Here is a 26409-nt window from a genome sequence, read left to right as displayed (position 1 = left end):
AGTATATGTAATGGTGTCCATTTGCAATATATGTGAATATATGTTTGCATGGATGCATAGAACAGTGTAGACATCAGCACGATTTGTTGTCAAGAACACCATCAGTTGTGAAACATACAGAAACTGACCTAGAGAAAACAGTCCTGTGCTAATACGTCATTAGTGGTTAAGTGGAACAAGCCTGAAGATAAAGCTACCGAGCTACAGGCTTCTGCTTTTAACTGTTATGCAAAGTTGTCATGCCACCAATACTGACCGCCATGTAGAAGAGCAACTGCCTAAACCATTTTACTTTAGCCTAGCAAGAGTTCACCTCAAGTACAAATCTGTGATTGCACTGGCTATGCGGTTCTAATTATTCTGAAGAGGAAAGGAATCTGCTGTTTACTCAGAACTATTTCCATCAAATTTAGTTTCCTAAATTCCTTTTTTTGGGGCTTAATTATGTCCTGATTTGTCTGATTGTTTTTCACCTAACTGGTTTTTGCTACTTTTACAAGGCCACTATGTCAATATCCGTCAATGTTATTGCAGTATGTTTCCAATAGTAGATGTCCATATTTGGTTTATGTTTTCAAAACAGGAGGCTCCCTTTACCTGAAAGACTAAAATAATGTTTTATCTGGTTGCCCACCAATTTACAGGTTAACAGCAACCCAAAAATGCCTTAAAACTGGCATATGTTGATAATGTCTTGGAAATCTAATAGCACTTCACTAGCCATTCTGTTTATGTTCTTAACATTTTATTTTTCATGTTGCAAAATAACACTTAATCTACATAAATTTGGTCCAGTGAGTGGTTGCATTTATAGTCTCGAGGTTTGACTAAAATGGTTTGTTACACCAGCTTAAATAAACCCTGGCCTATTGACAGCATTAGCTTACTTGGACAGATGCCATCAAGCTGGAAGGGTGAAGACTAGCACAAGCATGCTCCAATGCACATGAAGCACCACAGAAACGTTTCAAACTGTTGCTAAGACAACATCATTGGAGCTCAACATACTTGGAGGAGAAAACTGACTGCTAACTGTGTAAGGCCAGCTAACAGATGCCCGCATTGGCTAGTGTCACACTGAGTGGTGGAAAGAGAGAGAACCATCTTACTCATCCAGAGAGAGCGAAGACAATTATGCTGTCTATGGATGGCTGTGGCATGACAAGGGAGCGACCCAGCAGTCTCTATATGACAGGACCAACACTCTGGCACTACTTAAAATCAGTTATTAGACAGCTGTAGATCTCAGACAATCAGAATTAAATACCATACCCCATGTTACTTATGTGGTAATATAGTTAATGACTGCCAACAGGCAACAGTGGTCTAAAAGGCCTGGGAGTAATGAGCACTCAGGCCTTCAAATAAGCACAGTTTGCAGTTTTTCTTATTTGCTTAAGTTCATTTTTCGCATCATTGTTGATGATCCAGTCTGTTTGAAATGTATTGCGGAAGAACATTGTGTAATGTGGTTCGGGTTCCTTTCCAAAGTAGATGAATCTGATGATTGCAAATGCATAAATTCAAAGAGAACTTGGTGAAGGATGTGTCTTCTGAGGATGTAAGCAAATTAGTATAATCAGTATAATCTTGATTTTGCTATGACCAAAAAGCCTGTGGACACCCATCCTACTGATTGAGTTCAGGTGTTTCAGACAGACCCATGGCTAACAGGTATAAAATCAAGCAGATAGCCATCCAGTCTCCATAGGGAAACACTGGCAGTAGAATGAGTTGTACTGATGAGCTCAGTGACTTTAAACATGGCCCTCTTCTATGTCACTGTCATAGGACGCCACCTTTGCCACAAGTCAGCGGGCCGCCGAGAGCTGAGCACCTATCCTCTGTTCTATCACTCACTCCAGAGTTCCAGACTTCCTCTGAAAGCAACATCAGCAAAAGAACTGCTCATCTGGAACTTCATGAAATGGGTTTCCATGGCTCAGCAGCTCCACACAAGCCTAAGATCAGAATGCACAATGCCAAGTGTCGGCTGGAGCGGTGTAAAGCACGCCACCACTGGACTCTGGAGTGACGAATCACGCTTCACTATCTGGCAGTCTGATGGATGAATCTGGGTTTGGTGGATGCCAGGAGAACGATACCTACCGGACTGCACAGTGTCAACAGTACAGTTGTTGTTTTTCTGCTGTTTTTCAGGGTTTGGGCCCCTGAGCTCCTGTGAAGGGTAATGTTAATGCTACAACATACAAAGACAATTTAGACAATGATATGCTTCCAACTTTGTGGCAGCAGTTTGGGGAAGAGCCTTTCCTATTCCAGCATGACTGGACCCCTGTGCACAAAGCGAGGTCCATAAAGACATGGTTTAACGAGTTTGGTGCGGTGGAACTCCAGTGGCCTGCACAGTGTCCTGATCCTCAACCTCACTGAACACCTTTGGGATCAATTGGAATGAGCCAAGCCATCCCGTCCAGCACAAATTCCCACAGACACACTCCAAAATCTTGTGGAAAGCTTCCCAGACAAGTGGTGGAATATATATATATATATATATATATATATATATATATATATATATATATATATAATCAACCTATCTAACCTATCTAAATCTGCTGAAAGAAAAGAAGAAATGACACCAAGTTCAGTGGGAAAAACAACGAGGAGTCCAGAAAAGGTCAAAGAGAGAGAGAGAGAGAGAGAGAGAGAGATGGGCCAGTAACAGACCCTCCACCCTAGAAAGACAGTGCATGCTTTCTCCATTTCACGGTGGTGGACAATGGCTTTGTTGGAGGATGCAGGAATCGTCAGAATACTGACCCCTTTATTGTCCTTGGCCACTGACTTTGTGTTTGGAGGACTAAAGAATGCAGTGCGGTGGTGGTCTTCAGTCCGTTCTGCTGGCTCTCACCAACCATTCTGAACCATTTCACTTTACTGATCTATTTGTGGAGCATGTATGAGTCACTGAGGAGAGGTGGGGCGCGAGGAGGAAGGAAATGACTTCATGAATGAATCAAGATTATATGGAGAATGTAAACGGCACAGTCAGCTGACCGAGGGCCGAAACGTGACACACAGGAACTGGAAGTACTTCACTGCAAAGGTAAGCTTTTAATATACCTTACCTTTAATGTTTTTATTTTTTTTTATTTGTTATAGTTTTATTTTCATGACCATGTTACATTTTATTTTAGATATTAATATTTTAAATGTTGTTTTTATTGTATAATTTTTTATTTATGAATTTTAATTATTATTATTATTATTATTATTATTATTACTATTATTATTATTATTATTATTGTAGTTGTTGTTGCTTTTAAAATATATGATTTTCATCTTTATTTTTATAACTGTATAACACTTATTTGATATACAGTTATACTATTTAGCATATGTCATGTATATATTTTTCAGTATTATTTTACATTCCCTCAAACTGTACACAACAGAAAGCAGAGCACCTGAGGGCAGCAGCTGTGTGGGTTCATATCTCCAGTGTGTCCTTCTTCTCAGTGGTACAGTCAGAGCGGCGGGCAGTAAGGAGTGCCGCTGTGTTGACACTGGACTGAAACTGCAGTAATGATTCCCTTGAGCTCGGTTGCATCACAGCACGTCTGCACTTCCTCTACGGTCTCTCTAGAGCGTGTTTGAGCACATCTTTCCTCACTTCCTCAAAGTTCTCGCTGTGTTTGGGTGGGCGGGGCGAGCGCAGGTGACCCATAAAGAGCTCGCTCGCTCAGCTCTTCTGTTTCAGTAGCTGTCCGCACACCCACAATGGCAGTTGGTCTCCTATTATGGATCCTCGCCCTCTGTGGCTCACTCGCTCCCTCAGGTAAGACACTGGATACGCCTGCACCTTCGCACACAATGACCGATTGGTTTACCTGGACGCCGAGACAGCCTCATTGATTAATACTAACCCATAGAGATCCACAGCTACCTGTGTTCACTACAGTCAGAACGCATTCAAGGATATGGACTCATATACACTGATCTGGCTGGGTTACTCTTATTGGGCTTATCAGCAGGGGCGGAGCCTATGACAGTAAACTGGACTAACATACCTGTGTTTGTACCTGATTACTTACACTGAAGACTTTGAACTGTAATTCTACGACAATTAGAAGAGATTATACTTCAGATTTCATAACAGGGCATTTAAGCTTCACCTGTAATAGAAACAAACCATTAACTTAAGTTACTGTACAGAAAATGAACATGTAAATCTTCAAATATTGGACAACTGTGAATTTTTCAAGGTTCTTTAAAGGTTCTAGTAAAGAAAATGGTTCTATACAGAACCATGAACACTCAAAGAACCCTTTGCATGACTAAAAAGTTCGCTGCATCTGGTTGTTTCTGTATAGCACCAAACAGGGTTCTTCTACTCTTACGATGTCAAGTTTGTAACAATAGAAGAACCCTGTTTGGTGCTATATAGAACCCTTTTCAAAAAGGTTCTATGTAGAACCATCTACAGCACATTCTTTACACTCTTAAAAAAAGATGGTTCTTCAAGGGTTCTAGTAAAGGAAATGGTTCTACATAGAACCATGAACAGTCAAAGAACCTTTTGCATGATTAAAGGGTTCATTGCATCTGGAAAGAGTTCTTCAGACTGTGCTGCCGATGGTTCTGTATAGCACCAAAAACGGCTCTTCTACTGTTATGATGTCAAGCTTGTAGTAATAGAAGAACCTCTATATAGAACCTATTTCAAAAAGTTCTATATAGAACAATCTACATGTTCTCCACACTCTTCAAAAATTGTTCTTTAAGAGTTCTTTAGTGAAGAAAATTGTTCTATGTAGAACCATGAACACTCAAAGTACCTTTTGCATGGTGAAATGTTTCTTCAGATTGATGGAAACTACTGCGCTGTAGATGGTTCCATATAGAACCTTTCTGAGGGTTCTACATAGCACCAATCAGGGTTCTTCTACTGTTACGATGTCAAGCTTGTAACAACAGAATAACCTTTTTGGTGATATATAGAATTCTTTTCGAAAAGGTTCTATATAGAACCATCTACAACATGTTCTCCACACTCTTGAATAAGATGGTTCTTTAAGGGTTTTTTAGTGAAGAAAATGGTTCTAAATAGAAAGAGCTTCAAGAACTCAAAGACCCCTTGCATAATTAAAGGGTTCTTTGCATCTGGAAAGAGTTCTAGTGCCGTAGATGGTTTTGTATAGCACAAAAAAAAGGGTTCTTCTATTGTGTATGATGTCAAGCTTGTAGAAATAGAAGAACCCTGTTTGGTGTTATATAGAACCCTTTTCAAAAAGGTTCTATGTAGAACCATCTACAGCACATTTCTTACACTCCTAAAAAAGATGGTTCTTCAAGGGTTCTATTGGGAAGAAAATGGTTCTACATAGAACCATGAACACTTTGCATGTCTAAATAGTTCTTTGCATGGTGAAATGAAAAGGGTTCTACATAGCACCAATCAGCGTTCTTCTACTGTTACGATGTCAAGCTTGTAACAATTTCCCACTATTTTACCATCATCATTACATATAAACTCAGAAGACTCATGTAGGTTCACTGGTGGTTCTGGATAGTGAATAAAATGTCTATAGTTGTGTTGTAGTCATGGTGACCCCTGGTTCCTATCACCACGACCACTGTAAAGACATCTGAGTCTCTACAATTAACCATTTTTAATGAATGTTTTACTACATTCACAGAACATCAAGTAGTTTTCTCTTGCAAAGCTGATAATAGAAGGTGTGAATACAGGAAATGTGGTGGTTAGTTTAGCATGAAATAATCCACCCTGTCAGAAGCTCATTATGGTAGGTTTTCACTTCACAGTGTTGCTTGGCACAAAAAAATACACAGTCATCTCCAAAAGTTTAAGCGTTCCAGTTCAAATGACATGTTTTTTTTTTTATTATTATTTTTTTCTAAGTGAAAATAAGTTGCTGTTTATTTGCTGAATGCTTTTGACATATTGGGGAGAAAAACACTAAAAAGTGCCATGTGCAAACGTTATTGCATTTTATATTTCTTAAAAGTAAATTAATAGGAATTGTGCACTAAAAGCCAAATTTAAGTTTGTTACTTATTTTCACTTAGAAAAATCAACATAATCGGACTGGGGTGCACAAACTTTCGCACACACCTTTATTCTCTCTGAGTTGGGAGAATCTGTTTTCGTAAAGAGCAATATCTAATCAAAACTGCGTAGGACGTGATTTCTTGACACGGCCATTTTTACATCTTCAAATTTCGGGACCAACATCAACTATTAAGACTGGCTTAGAACACTTGCATTAATGTGTATTGCATTAAAACTGCTGTAATTGGTCTGACTGTATCTCACGCTTAAAGCAGAGTTTCTTCAGAATTTCTGTGTAATTCAGTGTTTGAGATGTAAACAGAGTCATTCAGAGTGGTGTGGTGTGAAATGGTTCACTGTAGAGACTCAGATTTCTTTACAGTGGTGGTGATAGGAACCAGGGGTCACCATGACTACAACACAGATATAGATATTTTATTTACTATCCAAAACCACCAGTGAACCTACACTTCTGAGTTTTATATAGAATGTTAAATTAGTGTAAAATCTAAAGTTTTCTTGGGGACTATTTTGCCTTATAATGCCCTGCATGTACTCCTCCACCACAAAGATGTTTCAGAGAAATGTCTTTAGCCAAAACTATCCAAAAACAGTGTCTCAGACATCAGGCGGTGTATTTCATGCAATAACTTCATGTGAAGGAGCTTTTTGAGGTGGACGTCTGGTTCCTATCACCACCACTGTGAACAATTCTGACTCTAAATTTCTCTAGAATGGAGTGTTTCACACCAAACCACTCTGAATGACTTTGATTACATCCTTTAAGTACAACATGCCTCTGATTTCTGTAAACTTTCTGTACAAAGTGACTGAAAACAAGCTTAACTGCAAACTTTTAGCACAAACATTACAAACAAGTCCAAAACAGAGAGTCTCTAAATCTGCAGTCACACTGCAACGATTCAGCAATGAAGCTGCACTTTCAACAAGGAAACCTTCACTGCTTACTTCACTGTGTTTTCAACTTCTGTTTACTCCAATCTGACCGATCTGACCATTCTGATGCTTATCATGATTTACCTCGGCCACCTGCTTGCAAAATGTTTTAGCTCGTAGAGCCGGAGCTTTCTGTTTGCTACTTTTACCTGCGCTAATAAGATGTGCGAGGCTTCTTTTGTTGATGAACGTGAGCCCGTTCAGAGCGCAATTCCCATCAGTGAGCACTCATTATCGATATATGTCATCACACTAACGAGAAAAGTCAACCGATGTTTCATATGAAGCCATGTCCAAAGGTTTTGGCACCCCCAGTCAAATTACGTTTTGCGTCGTACACGTTCTCTATACATTTCTGCACATTTTAATGCACAATTTAATACAAGTTTATTTGCCAAAAAAAAAAATAAAACCTAAAAATGAATCCTAAAATGTGCACATTGCAAAAGTTATAGCACAGCCAGCAAAATGAAGTTGTGTACTAAAATGTGCAGAAAAACTTATTTTCGCTTAGAAAATTGACATTTTTCATACAGGGGTATATTTCTATTCATGCATTTTCTTGTTTAAAATCGTAGTTTGTGAGACAAACTGTATAAAAATGACTTTGTTGAGAAATCACCTGATTAAAGCTGATGAAATGGGAGAAACAGCAACAATTCTGCGTGGGCCTTAAAGGATTGACAGAGATAGAGACACAGCAGCAGTTCTTGGAAACAGACATTCTTGGCAGTGGGGTCGAGTTGCAGCTTAGGGTTGGGCACTTTCAAACAGCAAGTTTGATGAAAAATCAAATTAGGTGCATTCAACTGACTTGTTTGTTCCCTTTGTTAACCTTCAGATTTTCGCATAAACATTTGAAAGCTTTTGTTTCACTAAGCTTGGTGCAAATCAGGCTTTGGTGGGAAACTGTTATGACTTCATGTAAGTCAACTAGGCTTGATTGGCCAATTGCATCTTTCACCTTTCTAGTACAACGTCTCGGTTAGCGACCACTTGTTTTATGCCACTTGAGTTAAACCAACAGGAACATCTTAAAAATAAAGGTTCCTAAATGGTTCTTGGTTCGAAGGTTAAATTCTAGGAAAAGCCTTTCAATAGATGCAGAACCTTCTTCACACTTGCACATCTTATTTACAAAAATAAACCATCCATTAAAAGGCACCAGGGTTGGCCCAGATAGCACTTTACAGGTCTCAAATACTTGCGTTCCCAAATGAGTACTCGGAAATTCATTCTCAATACCACCCTTAAATGTATCCTTCCACCACAAACATGTTTTAAAGAAATGTCTTAAGCCAAAACCTTAAAAACTATCCAAAAACAGTGTCTCAGACATCAGGCGGTTTATTTCATGCAATAACTTCATGTGAAGGAGCTTTTTGAGGTGGACGTCTGGTTCCTATCACCACCACTGTGAACAATTCTGACTCTAAATTTCTCTAGAATGGAGTGTTTCACACCAAACCACATCTGAATGACTTTGATTACATCCTTTAAGTACAACATGCCTCTGATTTCTGAAACGTTCTGTACAAAGTGACTGAAAACAAGCTTAACTGCAAACTTTTAGCACAAACATTACAAAGAAGTCCAAAACAGAGAGTCTCTAAACCTGCAGTCACACTGCAATGATTCAGCAATGAAGCTGCACTTTCAACAAGGAAACCTTCACTGTTTACTTCACTGTGTTTTCAACTTCTGTTTACTCTAATCTGACCGATCTGACCATTCTGATGCTTATCACGATTTACCTCGGCCACCTGCTTGCAAAATGTATCAGCTCGTAGAGCCGGAGCTTTCTGTTCGCAGGAACCACAGTGTCTCACCAAAGAGCTCTTCTTGGCATTATCTCAAGTGTGGAATCAGGACAACATTCAACAGAGCCTGAGATTTGCGAAACAAAAACAAATCCTGTAGAAACTTGTTTGCCTATTCAGAGTGGTTTGGTGTGAAATGGTTGATCGTAGAGACTCAGATTTCTTTACAGAGGTGTTGATGGGAAACAGGGGTCACCATGTCTACAACACAACTATACATTTTATTTATTATCCAAAACCGCCAGTGAACCTACACTTGTCTTCTGAGTTTATATATGGAATGTTGATGACGCCCTGCATGTATTCTTCCACCACAAACATGTTTTATAGAAATGTCTTAAGCCAAAACCTTAAAAACTATCCAAAAACGGTGTCTCAGACATCAGGCGGTTTATTTCATGCAATAACTTTATGTGAAGGAGCTTTTTGAGGTGGACGTCTGGTTCCTATCACCACCACTGTGAACAATTCTGACTCTAAATTTCTCTAGAATGGAGTGTTTCTGAAACTTTCTGTACAAAGTGACTGAAAACAAGCTTAACTGCAAACTTTTAGCACAAACATTACAAAGATGTCCAAAATAGAGAGTCTCTAAACCTGCAGTCACACTGCAATGATTCAGCAATGAAGCTGCACATTCTTAAAGGAACTGCTTACTTCACTGTGTTTTCAACTTTTGTTTACTCCAATCTGACCAATCTGACAAGTCTAACGCTTATCATGATTTACCTCGGCCACCTGCTTGCAAAATGTATCAGCTCGTAAAGCCGGAGCTTTCTGTTGGTTACTTTTACCCGTGTTAATAAGATGCGTGAGGCTTCTTTTGTTGATGAACGTGAGCCCGTTCAGAGCGCAATTCCCATCAGTGAGCACTCATTATCGATATATTTCATCACACTAATGACAAAAGATGACCTATGTTTTATATTAAACTGTGTGCAAAAGTTTTGGCACGGTCAAATTACGTTTTGTGTCGTACACGTTCTCTATACATTTCTGCACATTTTAATGCACAAATTTATACAAGTTTATTTGCGGAAATAAAAATGAAACCTAAAAATGAATCCTAAAATGTGTAAGTTGCAAAAGTTATAGCACATTTTGTAATGTATGCCTTTTTTATTATGCCAAACTCAGCCAGCAAAATGTAGTGGTGCACTAAAATGTGCAGAAAACCTTATTTTCACTTAGAAAATTGACAGAACATGGATTGCCATTTTTCGTACAGGGGTATATTTCTATTCATGAATTTTCTTGTTTGAAATGGTTCTTTGTGAGACAAACTGTATAAAAATGTACATATGTTTGGCTTTGTTACCTCAAGTTCTTCACAAATCAAATAACTGCAATGACTTTGTTGAGAAATCACCTGATTAAAGCTGTTGAAATGGGAGAAACAGCAACAATTCTGCGTGGGCCTTAAAGGATTGACAGAGATAGAGGCACAGCAGCAGTTCTTGGAAACACACATTCTTGGCAGCGGGGTCGAGTTGCAGCTTAGGGTTGGGCACTTTCAAACAGCAAGTTTGACGAAAAATCAAATTCACAGTTTCACCCTGTAACCCAAATTTGGTGAATCGGTCAAGACATTTTTGGAGTTAGCAATTTGCTTCTTTTGTTTTGCACTGGAGGTACGAGGCTAATGTAGCTAAGAAGTAAACAAAGCTTATGGTCATAATTAGCATTGTGCCTCAATCATCACACTTAGTAAAAATGCACTGCATTCAGGTTTCATGATGCATCATAACACTGTTTCTAGTTATGCCTCCTACTTTGGCCCATGTTTAAGCATAACAGTATGTCATACAGTGTCATAAACCACGTAAGCAAGTATATTTGAGTTCACTTAACAACTCCACATGGGCAGGAATTGGAACCCACAGCCATCCAGTTTAATCAGCCTTCTTTGGACTTGTGGGATTCAAACTAATCTCCTTCTGGGTTTGAGGCACCAAATATCAAAACCTTCCCTTTGCTTGATTACCTGAGAGAGATCTTTGTTTTTGTGAGCATTTGGAAGTTTCACATTAAGTGCATTCAACTCATTTGTTTGTTCCCTTTGTTAACCTTTGTCAGATATCATATCGTTTCCATAAACATTTGCTTTTGTTTCGCTAGGCTTGGAGCAAATCAGGCTTTGGTGGGAAATTGCTATGATTTCATATGTCAACCAAGTTTGATTGGCCAGTTGCATCTTCCACCTTTCTGGAACAGTGTCTCAGTTAGCGACCGCTTGCTTGAAGGTTCCTAAATCGTTCTTGGCTTGAAGGAACGGTTCTAGGAAAAGCCTTTAATAGATGCAGAACGTTCACAGTAAAATTTCTCACACTTGCACATCTTGAACCATCCGTTAAAAGACACTAGGGTTGGCCAAAATAGCACTTTACAGGGCTCAAATACTTGCATTCCCTTAAAAACAATAACATTTATATTTTACATAATAATTTTTACATTACATATTTACATTGGACATATTCTGTCATGACATCATATGACATCTGCTATGTTTATGACATGGTTACGTCAATGTTACGTAGCAAGGTTCAGGTAAAGTGGTACCACATACCATCCACAAGAGTGTGTCTGGAATGCTGTTGGGGTCCAAAGCGTTAGCTTCCTTCTGAATACTAACATAAATGATTACTCAAGTATTCAAATTATTCAGGCCAGGCCTAAAAGACACCTTCAGGAACCACAGTGTCTCGCCAAAGAGCTCTTCTTGGCATTATCTCAAGTGTGGAAACAGGACAACATTCAACAGAGCCTGAGATTTGAGAAACAAAAACAGATCCTGTAGAAACTTGTTTGCCTATTCAGAGGCATTTTCATGTCACATCTGATAAAGAGCAATAACAGTAGCAGCTACTGTTAATCATTTGTAATTATTAACCACCTAATGCCGTACCAGGGCATGTTTTCTTGACTGCAGAAACAAAAAGTCAAACAGACATCTTTAATCTTTCACAAGACCAAGAGGAAGCAGAAACACATTTTACAGAAATTAAAGTGGAGGCCACGAGCCACACTGAACTCTTTCAATCGAAAAGCACAGATCTTTCTACAGGTCTTCTAGATTAATAAATACGGATTGTGGTATAAAACACCGGCTGTGATTTTTACATTAGAGTCATTGCCCTCAATGTTATCTTGTTTTGTCAATCTTCTGTTACCAACTATCAGAGTTTCTCGAAAACTGAAGCATTTTCTTCTCAAATTATCTTAATATCGGTGCCTCAAAGCAGAAACATCTGGGGCCCTAGGAAACCCAACGGTGGCATTACGGTCCAACATTTGCACACATAGCCATTAGTGAAAGGAATTCCCTTCTTTTGAACTCAGTCAAGAGGAACTTAATGCCATTGCCCCACACACAGGAAAGCAGGGTTCAATTCCCCATCCGGTCAGGAACACCACTGCTATATCAATGTTTGCACAGGACTTCCAAAGTTTCTTTCATCTACTGTTAGGTTACATGCATAAAATTAACCCGCTATTCACACCCCACACATGAGAAACTGTTGTTTATTAAGCTAAATGCCAGCTAGCACCGCTAGCCAGCAGTTGCCTTTTCTTTAGGGTGACAATAATTAGCCTTTTAGAGCAAGATACAGTGGCTGAGTTTAAAAAAAGTTCACAACATCATGCTTGGGCAATGACTCACACATACTCACATGCAGAAAACAGCAGTTTTTCAGGTTGCTGTAGCATCCCTGCATGGTTTACAATCGCTGCGGTTATCAAACTGTTAAATGCAATTTCACTATAGGCTGTTTTCAGACTGCTCTACATGGTTTCACTACCTTTTCTTGACTTTTGTACTAGGATTGGTGGGGCGTTGCCCCTTCAGCTTTGGTTTTGGGGAGGCCAATGACCCCCGGTAGTTGCTGCCTATGACATCACATTTTTGAAGGTTCTTCAGGAGTTTTATTTGAAGCATTAACAAGATTTTGACACATATTATTGATTACGCAATCATAACACATTCCTGTGGATGTGCTCTGTTTTGAAAATTGTCTGGCCCTGTATGTCAGGTAAAATGAATCGGTTTGTGACTGATTGCTTTGGGAATCATCAAGTAGCCCTTTCCCGCAAATGGAGGTGGTTCCTGGCCATGCCAAGCAAAGAAACACACCAGACTATCTGACGATAGTCAGAAGACTGGCTTGCGAGACTCAAGCATCCCTAAAGCAAAGACTCTTAAGTTCATTAGAGCCTCAAAGAGTGGAAAAGTGAAAAATTGTCCTGAAAAGTGAAGTTGTGGTACATAATAAATGGATGAAATTTGCAGAAAAAAGTGATATATATATATATATATATATATATATATATCGTCGCTGTCCAAAGAAAACCATGTATGTCCTTTTTTTCCAATTTTTATTTTTCTACATCATATCAACAAACCAGCTGTCCTTTACACTGTGTGACAGTTCCATGATAATTGGACTGATTAAAATGCTCTAAAACTGCTTGGAATAAAAACCCTTTACATTAACTTCCATTGAAAGGTAAGAATGTTTTTGCCTTCTCCTGTAACGTTACTATTTTGGAGATAACTGTTTTTGTTTGGGCAGCAACGATATGTAATTTGGCTTTTCAGTGGCTTATCTGACAGAACAGTCATCTGTATCCACAAGACTCCATTGTGCTTTCTGCAAATTTTATCTGTTTCATTCATCTGTGCAAAGTTAAGTCACAGGAACAAACCATGTCCATGCTGCAGTTACACCACTTCTGGCACCAATGAATTATACAGGTGCTTCTTACATGGCACATTAATGACACACCCAAGTCCAACAATGGTTGGATAAACAAAGCCTAAGGGCTTGCTCTGTTGTCATACACTGCTTAAAGCGTTAGCAAAGACACAAGACACCTGCATCACTGTGGAAATCAAACCAAACAGAAAGAGCCATGCAGTTTCACACACTAAAAATGAACTGCTACTTTGAAGTAGTCAAACAGTGACGGAAGACAATCCTGAAGATCAAATTGACAGAACTTGTGGTATGATTTTTCCATGCTTAACACTAACACACTTCTTCTCTGCACTACTTTCTGTCACAGGTAGCTACACACTACATGGAGTCGAGATATATGAGGTGGTTCGACCAGTCAGAGTGCATGACCTTCATAAGAGAGATTTAGAGGTGAGAGCTCTAGAAAACTAAAGGTCAATCATTACCAATATAATACTTCTACAGAAGACATTGCATTTACAGTGTATGTTTTTCTGCCTTAATTCAAATATCCATACTATGCACGTCAGAAATGTGTTCTTTTGTAGCAATAGTATGTCTTAGGCCCAAAGCTTTACAGAACTTCGGCAAAAATTCCTTTCAACATTATGAGAAATGAGCTTTCTTGTCGTGTAGTAGGGTTACATGATATGGACAGTCTTTTTCTGAACATATATGCCGACAACATGTATAAATATACTTTTTATTTCTAAATAGGTCTACAAAAAAGTTTTAGAACTCCTTAAAAGTTCCTTATGGTGATGCACGTTTGTTGTAACAGTAGCTATTATTGCAACTCTGGGACTAAAAATCATGTCTTTAGTATTTTTAGAGGGTAGTAGATAAGTTAGTAGATAATTGTTCTAACAGCTGCATGTGTATATGTTGTTCACCACAGCCCCGATTTGTGTTAGCATGTTGGAATTTTTTTGGTATTTCCATACCAAACATAGTTCAGTTTGATAACATAGCATTTTAATCTCTAACATTATGCAGCGGTTCTAAACAAAGATTGTTAGAATTTCTCAATTTGCTGAATGATGTCATTGTTACCTTGGCAGCATGAGCTAAGAATGCCTTAGAGTGATGATGACTATTACATTTGAATTTAATCAAGTCTTGTCTTCAGTCTTCCAGACCAGACATGGTGAAATATGCCATGACTCTTGGCGGCAAACACATCGAGATGCATCTTGAGAAAAACGAGTAAGCCCAACCATCTATTTTCACTGTGTCATCAAATATATTGGCTCATAGGACACTGACACGTCCTGTGGTCTTGAGTCTCTGGACAGCGCTTGCATGTGCGTCTGCTGTAGTTCCTGCTTTTGCAACCACAAGATCTCTGTTAAGCGTCATCCAAAGTCCCCAGTGCACGAAACACTGCGTGTGCTGGTTCTAACTTGAACAAACTGAACAAGGTAGACTTGTGGGCTGAGTTGTGAAACACTAATGTGGACAGAGTAGCGGTCAGCAACCCTGGTCGTGGAGGTCTACCTTTCGGTGGTGTCCACATCAATTCCACCTACAATCTTCCATACCTGTTCCTGCTAAGTTCGTGATTGGCTGGTTTAGATGCATTAATAGTAGACAAGGAGGGTGGTAGCCTGTTAGATGTAGGTTGGATGTTGGTCTGTAGGAAAGTAGATCTCCAGAAGGGCCACTGGTGACCACAAACGATCAATGGCAAGCATCTCATTATGCGTTCAACGATGTTTGCCTTTTTGTTTTATAAGAGGCAGAGCAGAAATACATTACCATAAACACGAGGTTCATTTCCTGCATCCGAGACCCTTCAAACGTCTGATCTCATTGTTGTCTTATATAGATCTTACAGAGAGCTGACATTATGGCTCCCCGTAATTCGAACCCTGATGTGACCACGAGTTTTGGTAGCCTGTATGAAAAACATGTCTTGCAAATGAGATGGGGATGATATCCCTTTACAGAACTGTCCACTGTTTCAGCCATTGGAATCAATATCATCCTGATATGTGGTGGAATGCATGTTCACCCCAACGGCTAGTTCAGTGTATGTATGTGGCTGGTGGTATTTGACTTGGTGTAAGGTTAAATGTGATGTCACTATGATTTGACAGAGGTGTGGGGATGTGAGTAATGGCCAACAAAGGCACCAATCAGGGTGAAGAATCTCCAGGAGTACAAACTGCCCTAACTGAGAATTGAATTAAAATGTAATAATGTAACAGAAAGAATGCAGACAATCGTAAATGTTTCTCCTTGCAAATGTATTCAAGTAAGTGTGTAAAGTGACTTCTATTAAAATGACCTCTACTCAATTTATTCAAAAGATTACTGAAGTAAATGAAACTGAGTAAATGTAACGCGTCACTACTCACCTCTGTGCTCAAGGCTACCTTCAAATGAATGAGCAAGCTTGCGAATGAATGTTTCCAGCTTCATACTATCCCAAATGGTCTGCTTAGGCTCATCTTATATCTGTGTTGGGGTCCACAGAGATTTATTAACCCAGGACTACACTGAGACGCATTACACGGACGACGGGACACAGGTCACAACCAAACCTAACGAATTGGTAGGTGAACCCCTATACTGCTCTTCAACTCCTTTCAGGTGGATATTTCACATTTCACCATAATAATACCACACCAGTTATCCCAAGTCAGTCTTACAACATTTGCCTGATACAATATCACTTGAAAGAGTTGTGAGAACCATGTCTGAAGACCATTTTACACCAGATGTGGTAAGCACATCGCATGACATGCCGCAGCACGCTGTGCATAATACACTCCTCACTATGCCGCAAAAATATGTTTTGGGTCTGTTTTTTTATGTGTGCAGCATGCTAGCAGTTTCTAGATTAGTACATCATGCCATGTTCTTGCTGTAATTTACAATCTAGGCTAATAAACAAATCAACAAATCTAGTTTTAAGTCCAGTAAGTTAATGTGGTGAACCCACATGCATCTCCCCCTCCTCTCCTCAGCAAGAGATAAAGAGCAACAACTTTCCATCAATCTTTAACCCCTTAAAATCTCAGGCTTGTTACATACTAAGGCTTATTATTCAGTAACTACAGGGACTTCAATGCAAACTGGTTGAGCTATTCTTAGGTTATGGAAGTGTATTGAAACCTTGGGCCCACCGGTGGGTCCTGGCCCTGTAAGGGGTTTTAAACATCTATGCTCAAAAGTTTTTTAAGCAATAAACAAAGACATTTGCTTAAAACATAAAAATGTGATGCAAACATATCCAGCTCTTGTGATGGGTGTTTATCGCATCTGATGTGAACCCCAGAGGGGTTACGGCACACCATGTGCACCGCGTTGTTTCTGGTGTGAAACTGGCTTAAGCGTTTAAGACCAAACATATATCCAAATACTGCACACTAAGACTAATTCTTTGTCCTTCTGTACCCTCCCAATTCCCAGGATCTCTGCTACTATCAGGGGAAGATCGTGAATGACAGCGGCTCAATGGTCAGCGTGAGCACTTGTGAAGGGTTACGGTATGTCAGCTGACTTTCACTCTTTATTTTTGCAATCTATGTTCTGGGAAAAATGCTTTTTGAAAAGTTTTATTTGGTATTAGAAAAATCTCAATGAGTTTCTAGAAAAAAGGCTTTGTCACTCACATGTATCCGAGTTCTGAAGTAACAAATAAAGCACTCTTGATAACTTCTTGATGTTCACATTGTTTAACAATTACAGCGAACATACTGTCATATTTGGTTAGTGGGACACATTTAGAGAGTTCACTGGGGCAGTATCGAAGACAACCACTTCCCTATAGGACCTTCACATCTTTGAAGAACTATATTTTAAACAACTTCCACATAATGTAGAGATTTTTCAAATGTTAACATTCATTCAGAGGGCTTTAATGTGAAATGGTTTATTGTAGCTAAACGTATTGACTTTTTTACAGTGGTGGTGATAGGAACCACCATGTCTACGACACAAAAATAGTCATTTTATTTACTATCCAAACCAGTGAACCTACACATGTCATATCACAAAACAATGTCTCAGGCATCAGGCAGCATGTTTGTAACCAATTTATTACATTTCTGTGAGGGAACCTTTAGAGGGATTAAACTCTTCAGACGTCTGGTTCCTATCACCACCATTGTAAACAACTCTGACAGTTTCTCTAGGATGGAGCATTTTACACCAAACCACTCTGAATGACCTTGTTTACATCTTAACTTCTTAATTATGCAGATATTTGGAAAATACTCCTTCCTTGGAGCTACTAGAACTGTACATTCAAGCCAAGAACCATTTAGGAAACCTGTGTTTTTTAAGACTGCTGTCAGTAGAGTATGCACTTCCAAATCCCTGGACTTCACACATATGCCTCACTTCTCTGAGACTGTACTAATTTCCAGAATGTTGCATTGCAGAGGTTATTTCCAGACAGCAGAGCAGAGGTTTCTCATTGAGCCACTGTCCAAAGATGGAGATGGTGACCACGCTGTGCTGAAGTACGAGGACGTGACCAACACCCCGTCAGTGTGTGGAGTCACCAACACCAGCTGGGATGAAAACACTGGCGACTTTCCCCCTCGCATCAGTAAATCTCGAGCTCGCTTGTCTGTAAGAGTGACATTTATAATTCTGAAGTTCCTCAATTTGACATGTTATTTTTAACTTTGACCAAAACAAGGCCTGGATTTCTAAGTATCTTAAAAAAGACTGGTCAACAGTTGAAGGCATATTCCATCATGGCAACCTCAAGAGTAGCAGGCAGGATAGTAAAAACACCAGGGCCAAGTTTCTCTGGCATGGACTAAGACTAATCTTGGGCATAACTGCAAAAAGTAACATTAAGGATCATTTTCCCAGAGCCAAATAAAGCCTAAACCTGGACTAAAGCAGGCAGTAAAAAAATGGTCAAAACCGCTTCATTGGTTCTGAGACCCTCCCCTTGACTGTGATTGGTCCTAATCACCACTCTGTTTGTTCTGAGACCCTCCCCTTGACTGTGATTGACCCCAATAACTAGTGTGGTTTGTTCCGAAACCTCCCTGTGACCATAATTGACCCCAATAACTGGTGTGGTTTGTTCTGAAACCTTCCCCTGACCATGATTGACCCCAATAACTGGTGTGGTTTGTTCTGAAACCTTCCCCTGACTATGACTGACCTCACTAACTGGTGTGGTTTGCTCTGAGACCTCCCTCTGACTGTGACAGACCAAAATAACTGGTGTGGTTTGTTCTGAGGCCTTTCCCTGACTATGACTGACCACAATAACTGGTGTGGTTTGTTTTGAGACCTCCCTCTGACTATGATTGACCCCAATAACTGGTGTGTTTTGTTCTGAGACCTCCCCTGACTATGACTGACCCCAGTAACTGGTGTGGTTTGTTCGGAGACCTGAGAACTATGACTGGTCCAAATCACCTTGTCAGGAACCTGTCAGGGCTAAGTGAAAAAGATGTACACCAGGTTCTTTTTAAGTGTGTTAAGTGCAAGTTTCATTTTGTTTAGTTCTTTTGTTCATTTACATGGACGACATTTTTAATGTTGGTCCATGACTTGTCTTAATCAATGTCCATGTTAGGCTTAATCTGCATCTAGAAATCTGGGGGCACGACTTGACCTAATAACTGATGTTTTACTGTTGAACTATAACAAGTATTTCCAAAAAGCCGAATACTACTTCCTTGTTTTTCTCTTGGGTAGGGGCCAACAATGTTCCAGCAGCAAAAATACAATGAACTCTTCGTGGTGGCAGACAACAGAATGGTATGTGACTGGCAGAAACATGATGCCTGCTTTCTGCACATAGTTTAAGCCTAACAAGAAATCAAGTTACACTTCCTCCTTCAAAATCCTTTTTTAGCCCAGTACTAATTTTCATTTGTATGCAAAATACTGGCCTTGAGGCTTTTTGTAAATGTTCAAACCACAATTGAGACTGTACTTGGAATTGTTTGTGTCAGCCCTATTTTCCTGTCCTTACATGAACCTGAAACAAATTTTTATGGCATGATCACAAGCTATTCCAGAAAAAGGAACTTGCTCATAAATGTGCTTAGACAAGCATATTCCTGTATGATTGTTGTGTTCACCTAAATTTGCCTACAGCTGACTCTGCATTTGATTTGTACGCCCACAGTATCAGAAGGCGGACAGCGACATGAACAAAGTGAGACAGAGGGTATATGAAATCATCAACTTCGTCAATGCTGTAAGTCATCATTTATATCTAGTGACCAAAATAGATGGCTACATCATGTGTGAAAGAACGTAGGCCTGCTTCGTCAGGAACTGGACAGTGGTAACCTTTGAAGAAAACTTGCACAATCCCAGAGTGAGCTATATAGTGAGCCCTGTTTAGGAAGACAACACAACTGAATGTGGGGTGAAATGTAACACAGCTTTTAGTTGCATTGTTTTGAAGCACATAAACAACTCACAGTGAGAGCAAGCCAGGCCAAGGTATGGCCTCCACTTGACGGAGGTAGTTTCAACACACTTTTACAACTAAGAAACCAAGAGAAACAATGGAAGGGATCCATATGTCTTTCATACCGGACTCTGCTGCTGGTCATCCACAAGCTAACTAATGAAACAAATGTTCCTCATATTATAACCGTAATTATTTTCGTAACTGTTATTTATGCAAGTTCCTCCATTCTAGTGACGCACACTATAGCTACTTTAGCGCTAATTTCCCTTCCTTGTGGAGAAATGTCAGTTTGCTAAACTGTAAGCGTGACTCACAAGGCAGGTGCATGAGGTGCGCACGATGAAAACACATGATAAACCAGCTGGACAGCGCATGTTGACCCATATTTATCAAGAATTTGAATGTAAGAACACTGATCTGAAATGTAATTTATATACGTGTTATGTAAAAGCTGTAAGCTGACCCCAAATCAGAATTCTTACTGTGAGAAGTTTGATAAATGTGGGCCATTATTCGCATCAAGTAAATCAAAAAGCTTTACAGCACGGAACCATCAAACATTCACAGTGTTGGTTTGGAAAAAGTATGTGAAGCCTCAGACTAATGACAACAAAAGCTAATTGGAGTCAGGAGTTAGAAAACCTGGAGTTAGAGCTACTTTGACTTGAACCACTCCAACATTTTGAGTTTGCTATTCACAAGAAGCACCAGAAGACCTATGATCAATAATTACTAATTTGCATGAAATTAGAAAGGGTTACAAAGTGAGCTCAAAGAGTTGAGGTGTTGATCGGTCTATAGTTAGAAACTATAAAAGTCTATAAATGGAGGCGATTTAGTACTGTGTCTACTCCCCTCGAAAAGAGTACACAGCCAGGATCACTCCAAAGGCACAACGCAGAATGCCTGACAAAGTAAAAAAGAACTCCAGAGTAACATATAACAGCTTTAAGGAATCATAAGAGCTGGTTATTGTCTCTGTTCATGAGTGTACCATACAAAAAACAATGAACATGCATGGTGTCCATGGCAGGAAACCACAGAGGAAGCAGCTGTTCTCTAAAAAAACTCGCTGCATGCCTGAAGTTTGCCAAAGAGCACCTTGATAATCCAAAACACTGCTGGGAAAAGGTTTGGTGGACTGGTGAGATTAGGGTTGAATTGTTCAGGAACAACATGCAGCACTATGTATGGCGTAAAATGGGCACTGTGTACCAACAGGGACACATCATCCCAGTGGTGGAGTATGGTGCAGAAAACTAGGTAATTCCAAAGAATTCACATCATTTTTCTTGCTGCTGCGTATGAAATTTCCAAAAACAAGATAATGGAAGTCAAGCAAACTGACAAGACAATATACACAGACCACTAGCAATAGTGCTATAAGATCAACCATATATATATTTGGGATATCTTAACCTAACAATGATACTGACTAGCGTCAAAGCAAAAACAGCATGCCCTACATGTTGCCACAATCACAGTTATTTTGAAATCATGCGGTGAGCCAAGCTGGTTGCAAAATGAAGCAATTGAGTTCTGGTTAGTGTGCCGTTAAATTGCAATTGCAAAGTATCTGATCAACACTTAGGGCCTGATTCAGTGAGACAATACACACCATTAAGCTTCAGATTGTTAGTATCAGTGGGATAATCCAGTGTGATAATCTCCAAGCCCCAATCCAACCACAGTTGCCTAAGATGGCGAAAGGGAAATGTGTGTATTGTTCTTTGGGCTGCTATTCAAAACCTACCATTGCAGTAACCAAACTTAATAGGCACTAATCCTGATCGAGAAACATTGCATTGCATTCAAGCCCCATTCCCACCAATTCATGCTGTAACAAGCGATGACAGGACCCAGACATAAAACACCAGAGCTGTTATGGGGCCTGAGGAATGACATTTCGTTCCAGTGTAAACAAGTGATATCACGGAGTGACAATTAGGACCACTTGACTCTTGACTTACTTCAGCATTACTGTGCTGTGCAAAAGTCAGAGACCACCTTTCATTTATTTGATTTCCAAAATGATAAAAAGTGTCCAGATACTTCTGAGGAGATTAGATGTAAGACAATTCGCTTGCACAAGGAAGGAGAAAGTCACAGAAAAATAAGTGGAAAGTTTAAAAAAAAGAAAGCTACTGAGAAAATGCGACTCCTAACAACCACCTGGAAGTCCTGGTAGACACCAAAACTGTCCCCATTAGATAAACAGCACTTCAAGCTTTCATCTTTCATTTGCATAGTACTGTGTATTGAATAAAATAAAAGCAATGTTGCTCTACTTGCCCATCCAGTTTGCTAAACTGTCACTGAAGATGTGCATTGATCCGGTGCAGCTGCCCAATCAAGTCAGGCAAAAAAGCGGAACTCGTGCCTGTGGTTTTTTTTGCGTATAGAACTGAAGACTGAGATTGAGTTGCATGTTCAACTGTAAAGCAAGCAAGCTTGGACTTGAATATACTGTTATGATTTATTGCACTCTTGTTGTTGTAATGCTAAAGGCTTGTTTTTTTGGCAGGTGTATAAACCAGTGAACACCTTCATCGCTCTAATTGGCCTGGAAATATGGACGGACTCTGATAAGATTGTAGTGACGGCCCCCGCTGGTGAGACCCTGGACAAATTTACATCCTGGAGGAACGACGTCCTGATTAAGAGACAGCGCCATGACAACGCTCATCTAATCACGTCAGTTGATACTGTGAAATAAATGTCTCGATGTTCACTTTATAGCATTTATACAGCGACTGGCTGCTTTATTAAAACCACCTCCTTGTTTCTACACTCATTGTCCATTTTATCAGCTCCACTGACCACATAAGAGCACTTTGTAGTTCTACAACTACAGACTGTAGTCCATCTGTTTCTCTGCATACTTTGTTAGCCAGCTTTTACCCTGTTCTTCAGTGGTCAGGACCCCCATGGACCCTCACAGAGCAGGTATTATTTGGGTGGTGGATCATTCTCAGCAGTGACACTGACGTGGTGGTGGTGTGTTAGTGTGTGTTGTGCTGGTCTGAGTGGATCAGACACAGCAGTGCTGCTGGAGTTCTTAAACACTGTGTCCACTCACTGTCCACTCTATTAGACACTCCTACCTTGTTGGTCCACCTTGTAGATGTAAAGTCAGACACGATAGCTCATCTGCTGCTGCACAGTTTGTGTTGGTCATCTTCTAGTCCTTCATCAGTGGTCACAGGACGCTGGTCACAGGACGCTGCCCACAGGACGCTGTTGGCTGGATATTTTTGGTTGGTGGACTATTCTCAGTCCAGCAGTGACACTGAGGTGTTTAAAAACTCCAGCAGCACTGCTGTGTCTGATCCACTCAGACCAGCACAACACACACTAACACACCACCACCACGTCAGCTTTACTGCAGCACTGAGAATGATCCACCACCCAAATAATACCTGCTCTGTGGTGGTCCTGTGGGGGTCCTGACCACTGAAGAACAGGGTAACAAAGTATGCAGAGAAACAGATGGACTACAGTCTGTAAGTATAGAACTACAAAGTGCACCTATCTTGTGCTTCTTCTCACAGGCCACTTTAATAGAAACACCTACCTCGTACCTCATGCTTGTAGCTCATCTGTCGCTGCACAGTTTGCTTACTCTATTCACCATTGGTCAGTGACTGACCACAGTACACCGTTGAACAGAAAAAGACCTTTGATGAAGGGCTAGGAGATGGCTAACACAAACTTGGCATCAACAGATGAGCTACCAGCAAGGTGGAGATATAAGGGTTTCCAATAAAGTGGCCAATTGTGTATTATTTGTAGAACTGTGCTGATCATTTTGGGTTTAGAAGGTGAACAATGTTATTTCTGTTGCCGTTTCAGTGGCATTGATTTTGAAGGTGCGACGGTGGGGCTGGCTTTCATCGGCACGCTGTGTTCAGGCCACTCTACCGGGGTCATCCAGGTACAGTAGCTCAGTCTGGCCATCACTGTCTTTACAAAGACAGATAGGGAAACTCAGATAGCGAAGCCCGAGTGTACTCGGACTTTGTGGTCTGATTTTGCAAGAGAAGCGGAAGCACAAAAACAGATGTTCTCATACAAAGAGCAGCCTGGAACAAGCACATCAAGGGCTGTGCCAGTGTGTCTTTGTTAAGGCGTGAATGAGAAGGAAAATTATTAGGTCACTTTCCCCAGCAACCCCATGACCAGTAACAACAATAACAATAGAAAATAATAGTGATAATAATAATAATTATAACCAATAATTGTCCACACAACAGATTTTATACTAAAGCGGGTTTAGTTAAATAACTTAAGAAATACTTGAATTTTAAAGTGCATACTGACATAAACTAATGTTGCAACTATTAATGCTCCATTTAAAAAAATACTGAAAAAAAATCACATTGTTACAGGTATTAAAGTTAATCCATATTAAAAACGTTAACATTTAATTACGCTTTTGCTGTTTTTCACTGATACAGTAAATATAGCACAAAAAAACACAAAACATACCTTAGCTGGTGCAGTAGAAGCCACCTCATATACTGCAACATTATAGCTGAAGCAGGCAGTGCTATAGGAACATACATACACATCATTCTACTCTCTTGAATAAATGTAGTTAATTTTACATTTTATTCTTTTCAATTCTGTTGTAATTATTTACAAATGTAAGCCAACACTTCCTTTCACCTTTCAGGACCATAACCCACTTGCTATAGCAGTGGGGGCGACCCTGTCCCACGAGATGGGCCACAACCTGGGCATGAACCACGACACCAGCTCTTGTGTCTGCACCGACTCCACCTGTATCATGGCTGCTGCTCTCAGGTAAAATGCTACCGGCCATTACTTACTCGATCCCAACGGTCCGAGAAATGACTTCAGTCACTAGTGATAATTTTGAGAAAATACATGGCAATCAAAACTGAACTTGCACTGAATGGGTTTTATTTACCTTCAAATATGGTACAATATATGGCCAAAAGTATGTGGACACCCCTTTAATTATTGTGTTCTAGTGTTTATACATTGCTAAATGTAGCAATGTCTGGGGCTGATTTTCAGGGTTTGGGCCCCTTAGTTCCAGTGAACGGTGATGTCAATGCTACAGCACACAAAGACATTCTAGATAATAGACGAATAGACTTCCAACTTTGTGGCAGCAGTTTGGGGAAGACCCTTTCCTGTTCCAGCATGACTGAACCCCTTTGCACAAAACGGGCTCCATTAGATATGGTTTGATGAGTTTGGTGTCGTGGAACTCCATTGGCCTGCACAGAGCTCTGACCTCAACTGCACTGAACACCTCTAGGATAAACTGGAATGTCGATTGCGACCCAGGCCTTCTCCTAGAAGATCAGTGCCTGACATCACAAAGGCTCTTTTGACTGAATGGGCGCAAATTCTAACAGACACACTCCAAGACCTTGTGGAAAGCCTGCACAGAAGAGTAGAGGCTGTTACAGCTGCAAAGGGTGGCTACTCGATAATAATTCCCATGGTTTTGGAATGGGATGTCCAGCAAGCTCATAAAGGTGTGATGGTCTGGTGCATGGTCTAGTACAAAGGTGGAGATCCACTCTACAGTACCAACCCAAAATAATGCTCCTAATTCAGTAATAAAAACACTGAAAACAACAAAAAACACTAATAGGCAGAGAACGGCTGCTTACATCTGAGCTTTATGAAGGAGTGTGCTGGGTACAAGCTGTTTCAAGCAAAACATTCTTTGGCATGACTCATCTAAGCCTACAATGTGAACGCCTTACACCTTGACCTAAAATCAAACATTCAAATGAAGCTTCGCAACAAGCCTTTAGAGTATCTACTCTGGAAATGTCAAAACATCAGTAAATAATGCTACTTCAATTGTAAAACAGGTGGCTATGTTACTTCATTTATCCTCAATGTGAATCCATTATTTATAAAAGTTAGAATATTCTTACAGCACATTTTACAAGTGCATAAACAATTTAACCCTCTACTGCATGAATTATTACTTAAACATGATTACAATATTTTAATGTGTTTTGTTATTTAAAATTGCAAAAATAATGAAAATATTTGTAAAAAAAATTTTTTTTTTTTTTTAAGTGAGGAACTTATACTTAGTGAAATGTGTGTACGAATATTGGAAATTGATACAATTTCAATCGGTGTTTGGAATGTATGGTAATAATAACATCATTATAAGCTTTCCTGGTCATGTGATGTCATAAAGCATTTGTCCTTTTAAAGTAAAAGACCCCTTTTCCACAATTAAATAGTAAAACAAAGATTTTATATTACTGCCTTTTAGTAAAATTGAGATAAAGTAATTGTTACCATATGGCAACACCATGCAATAGAGGGTTAAGCGCAATTTTAACTGTGTTTAGCAGATACTGCAAGTGAACGGCTATTTGATTAACCAACTTACCCGGTTAACATTAATGACATAACATTCACTATTTCCACTTTTCCAGTCAATTTGCG

General features: G+C 39.8%; 1 protein-coding gene across 2 annotated transcripts in view; it reads left to right on the top strand.

Annotated features, from left to right (window-relative positions):
- The first annotated feature begins 2946 nt into the window (after window positions 1-2946).
- Window positions 2947-26409, top strand: part of adam28 (ADAM metallopeptidase domain 28) — a 30140-nt gene continuing 6677 nt past the window's right edge. The window contains exons 1-12 of one of the 2 annotated variants that reach the window (XM_036597848.1): window positions 2947-3070; window positions 3420-3802; window positions 13879-13961; window positions 14680-14756; window positions 16029-16107; window positions 16968-17044; window positions 17942-18134; window positions 19227-19289; window positions 19663-19734; window positions 22481-22650; window positions 23809-23890; window positions 24632-24762. In XM_036597848.1, the coding sequence (XP_036453741.1) occupies window positions 3745-3802; window positions 13879-13961; window positions 14680-14756; window positions 16029-16107; window positions 16968-17044; window positions 17942-18134; window positions 19227-19289; window positions 19663-19734; window positions 22481-22650; window positions 23809-23890; window positions 24632-24762 (1085 nt within the window). In that variant the 5' untranslated portion in view covers window positions 2947-3070; window positions 3420-3744. The remainder of the gene's footprint in view (window positions 3071-3419; window positions 3803-13878; window positions 13962-14679; window positions 14757-16028; window positions 16108-16967; window positions 17045-17941; window positions 18135-19226; window positions 19290-19662; window positions 19735-22480; window positions 22651-23808; window positions 23891-24631; window positions 24763-26409) is intronic. The other variant, XM_036597847.1, reaches the window with a different exon arrangement.

Source organism: Colossoma macropomum, unplaced genomic scaffold (assembly GCF_904425465.1).
Source record: "Colossoma macropomum unplaced genomic scaffold, Colossoma_macropomum, whole genome shotgun sequence".
NCBI classification, from domain to species: Eukaryota; Metazoa; Chordata; class Actinopteri; order Characiformes; family Serrasalmidae; genus Colossoma; species Colossoma macropomum.
The sequence above is the reverse complement of the archived record's forward strand: the minus strand, read 5'-3'. Positions and strand labels throughout refer to the sequence as shown.